The following is a 4,801-nucleotide window of genomic DNA, read 5'->3' on the forward strand; positions in this document are numbered from 1 at the left end:
ATTGGTTCATTGTTTTCTTGTGCGATCCAGTATTGAATTTTTCATATTGTTGTTGTTGATGCGAGCCTAACCCCTAAAACTTATCGAGCTATGGTCCAATCGAACAGTGTTTGTTCGTGATTCTCCGTCCTAATTTTGATGATGAACGGGTTAATTGCACATCTCCCTCTAGCCAAGCTTTTTGGGAGAGAATTGACTTATTCATAATATTATATTGAATTTTGTTTCTCTGCTATTTTTTTGCACTTGCTATACATTTTTATGTATGCTCATTTAATCAGAGTTTCAATTCATTTGCGTTGTAATTAATTAGTGGATTAATTTCATTTCCGTGAATTTATTTCGATTGATATGAGATCCATATTTGAATATTTCAGAGCAAGTAATTAATATTTTTATCAGTTACTTTTAGAGGATATCAGCTATTTCTATCCACTGTTGAAAGCTGTAATACAATTGGTTTATACAATCTTCTTGTTCGTTGATTTGGATAAGAAAAATCCACATGAAATTTTACAGCAACTTAATGTTTCATTTGGTACACGAATACCAGAGTATTAATCAATGGATTCTTGCTAGGCATGTTTTGCTGAGCTAAAAATGTTCATAAATAAATCATTTTTAATCCGTCGACAGTTGGAAATATGCTAGTTACTCATTTTGACAGCAAGCGGAAGTGTTAGTTTCAAAATGAATTTTTTATTTGTGCTTCGATGTAAAATAGGCAGTCATTTGTGTAAGCAATAAGTTCTCCAACTGATGTGTTATTCTTGATTTCAGTCGGGGAAAGTTTATATCCAGAGATGTAACTCTTCAAACTCATCCTCGTCGACTTCAGAGAATAAGCAGCAAAAGGCAAAATCTGTTGTAAACTTTCAGGATCTCAACTTCCCTCCGGCATCAAATGAACCATTGAATCTTTTTGATGATGCTGGTTTAGACTTGAAGCTGGTTCCATCATCTACCTCATCGCCTTCATCATCCAATTATCAAAGTGTGTGCACTCTAGACAAAGTAAAATCCGCCCTTGAGAGGGCAGAGAAAGAAACGTTTAGGAAACGCTCAATATCAATGTCGACATCATCATCACCACCTTCAAATTCTTCATCCTCGGTTAAAGATAGTGATATTGATTATGAAGAGAAGTCATCGGGCTCGTTAGCTGCTGGCTGTCCCAGTTGTCTGCTTTATGTGCTAATATCAAAGAGCAACCCAAAATGCCCACGATGCAACAGTATTGTTCCATCACCCGTGGCAGTCAAGAAACCTCAAATTGATCTTAACATATCTATTTAAAAATAATGTTGGGAGATCCATCAGATGGTTTTGATTTTTTGTAAAGATAGATAGTAGTTTTGTAAGTGAAACAGTGATGTATATGCATTTTAAATTGGAGTTTCTTCTTAGATAATATGAAGTTAAAGCATTTTCTTGGTTTTTCTCTCATCCATCTCTGGTAGTAATCTATTCATTTATCATTGTGTCTGTGTTAAAAATGAAAAACAGATTCAATAATAAATTTTTCATTGGGCTCCATCAATGCTGAATGGGGGTGTTAATTGGCCAAGCCGTGTCGCAACACTGAAGGGCTCGGCTCGGCCCACCACGCGAGTGTTGGAAAATTACACCGATATTGTGCATATTATATTCACAAAACATAACATTTATGTTCACGAAATTGAAACGCTATTTCGTCTTACCGAAATGGACTTGGGAAGATAAAATGACAGAGTCAATCATTTCCATTCTTTATTTCAAACCTACATGAAATCAAACGAATATTATTAATTTTTTGAAAGTAATTACGAAGAAAGAAATCAGAAAGAATCAATGTGAGATGCGAGTGATGCGATTGACTGAGGCAAGTGTTAGACACTTTGTCCTTAAAATAAATTTGCCATGCATCGGTGCTAACGGTTTTTCGACAATCATTTCTCAAGATACTATGACCACATCTAGTCATAAGAGCACTCCAAATGGCTTATACCAACGAACTCGAACGAAGTTCTCTCTCTACTATAATCATGACTTTGATGCAAATGTTTTATGCAAAATCAAAGTGTAACATGAAATGGAATGATATGGAATTATAACTTGAATTTCTTTTCTTTTCTTCTTTGTTGATAAAATCCAAACACATAGGGTCTATATATAGTAGTTGGAAAGGTATGCCAAAAGACACAACCATACCAAGAGACATATCTCTTAAAATTTATTTTTATACATTAAGAGACACAATTATTGAAAATTAATCATACACATACCAAGAGTCTTTGACTTAATTTCTCATTCACCAAATTAAGAATTCCACTTAAATAATCATGGAAAATTGGTCAATACAAAATTTCAACAATCCCCCACATAAATGAAAATTAATGCAAATGTCTATGTAGACATTGGTAGAGAAAGAGCGGAAAAACACTGCGTCAAGTAAGGTAACTTTTGGCTTTAAACCTTCCTTAGTGAAATACTATCGGATTTACTAGCTAATTGGTGAACGCGATGTTCTTGAACCATCAGCCGTTAGTGTAAACTAAGACAACGGTACTAACACAATGTCTCCCGTAAACCGTTCCTGGTTATCATGACTTAGTTCATTTTAGCCCTGAACCGATCTTGGTTCTGCAAATGTTTAGAAAATTCAAGCCTTGAATAATTCTCATTGAAGCGGCTCCACTTCACACTTACATAGGTGATCTCCTATTAAGAGTATTATGCCCTACTTTACTCGACTTAATCAATATAGAGGAATCATTAAAAGTTTATCTTAACCTCCAACCACTTTACAGAAAGCACTTTGGTATCATAGGAATGAGCTAGGAAATTAGTTTCCTAAGTGCTTCACAGAATCCTCATAACATAGTTGTCCCTTTGAACCAAGATCTTGGGATCTCTAGTCAACATGGTAGGGTTACTATCATAAGGACTCTTACTCAGTAGGCTTAATCTCATTCCCTTCGTTATGTAGTATGCTTGATCTCTTGATAAACATATATAAATGGATTCACAAGTTTACAGCAATGAAATTAACTGCTTATGATATTATGTCTACGATGTACATGTTTAGACTTACCATTACATGTGACTTAGTATCTTTTCAAATTTAGTTAGCCAATGATCGATTCATTTGATAGATACACATTGTCACCAACTAAGAAATCCTCTCATGAAACTACATGCTTCTCATTAGCTTTATCAATTCCAAACAATGTTGGAGGACTTCTATCAAATCATTACATTGGTCTATCATATTTATCAGTGGATTTTATACATGGGTATTCAATATCATCATTAAAGCATTACAATGCATTTGAACTTTATGAATATTCTCTAATATTCCAATTGTTCTTATATATCCAAATAACTGTCATGATCAGCTTTCATCCATTTTCATCCATAGACTTAGTGTATACCATCGCATCACAATATCATTTCAATACCACAGGATATCTTGTGAAATGTAATCCATAGGTCATGGTATATTTCAAATACCTAAGGACCTCTATCAATGCCACCCAATAATCATGGCCTGGATTACTTGTGAGTCTACTAAGTTTATTCACAGCAAAAACATTATCTGATCGAGTACAGTTCTTAATATACATTATAATGCCAATTACTTGTGAATATCTCAGTTGTGACACACTCTCACCCTTATTTTGACCAAGTGCAGACTCGTGTCAATAGCATTTTTTTGGCGTTTAGCACCACATTGTGACTATTGCCCCCATCACCAACATATTGTCTACATATAGACACACAATCACATAGGCATCTAGTGTATTTTTCACGTATACACACTTTTTGTGACTATTGCCCATCACCAACATATTGTCTATATATAGACACACAATCACATAGGCATCTGATATATTTTTCACATATACACACTTATCACATTCATTTATTTTGAACTCATTTGACAACATCGTTTTGTCAAACTTTTGGTGACATTGCTTAGGAGCTTGTTTCAATCCATATAAGGATTTAACAAGATTACAAACTTATGGCTTTCACTTGGAAACACCTTCAGGTTGCTCCATGTATATCTCTTCTTCTAACTCATCGTTTAGGAATTTCGATTTCACATCCATTTGGTGAATCTCAAGGTTATGTATTGCCACAGTTGCAATTAGTAACTTTATCGAAGTGATTTTAGTCATGGGTGAGTAGGTAAAGAAGTTAAATCATTCTTCCTGCTTATATCATTTGGCAACCAATCCAACCTTATATTTTTGTCAATGAATCCATTAAGTTTTAATCCATTTATACCCTAAGGTTTATTCCCATGTATGAATGAATTTGCATTATGGAATCTATCTCAATATTGATATCTTCCTTCCAAAGCGGTGCTTCCAGAATAGACATTGATTCTTCAGAAGTCTTTGGGTCATTTTCTACAATATATGTTAGAAAATTTGGACCAAACAAAGTGAACGTTCTAGCCCTCTTACTACTCCTTGATTTTTCCTCATTTGAAGACCCATTTGTAGTTTCATATGTTCTTTTATTCAAACTTACAATTTACTTGTCTTGCAAGGAAATGCATTTCGTGTACATCGAATTTGTGTACAAGGAAATGATATGCACTACTATTTTTGGCATAGTCAATAAATATACAATCAATCGTTTTGAGACAAATCTTTATTTGTTTAGGATTGAGAACCTCAACCTTTGCCAAACACCCCACACTTTTAAGTGTTGGTAGGAAGGATGATGCTATTTTTATAACTCATATGGCGTCTCTTCCATTTTCTTGAGAGGTACAGGAAAATGTAACTTTAAACTAAATTACCCCCAC

The 4,801-nt window shown here is 34.3% G+C and overlaps 1 protein-coding gene across 1 annotated transcript; it reads left to right on the forward strand.

The window, feature by feature from the left end:
- Nucleotides 1-774: 774 nt before the first annotated feature.
- On the forward strand, nt 775-1,446 carry LOC111407102 (the record flags this gene model as incomplete). Its single annotated transcript, XM_023036408.1, has 1 exon — nt 775-1,446. A coding segment is annotated over one exon (522 nt), but the record flags the coding sequence as incomplete, so codon positions are not given.
- Between the last annotated feature and the right edge of the window lie 3,355 nt (nt 1,447-4,801).

The sequence above is a fragment of the Olea europaea genome, chromosome 13 (assembly GCF_002742605.1).
Source record: "Olea europaea var. sylvestris chromosome 13, O_europaea_v1, whole genome shotgun sequence".
NCBI classification, from domain to species: domain Eukaryota; kingdom Viridiplantae; phylum Streptophyta; class Magnoliopsida; order Lamiales; family Oleaceae; genus Olea; species Olea europaea.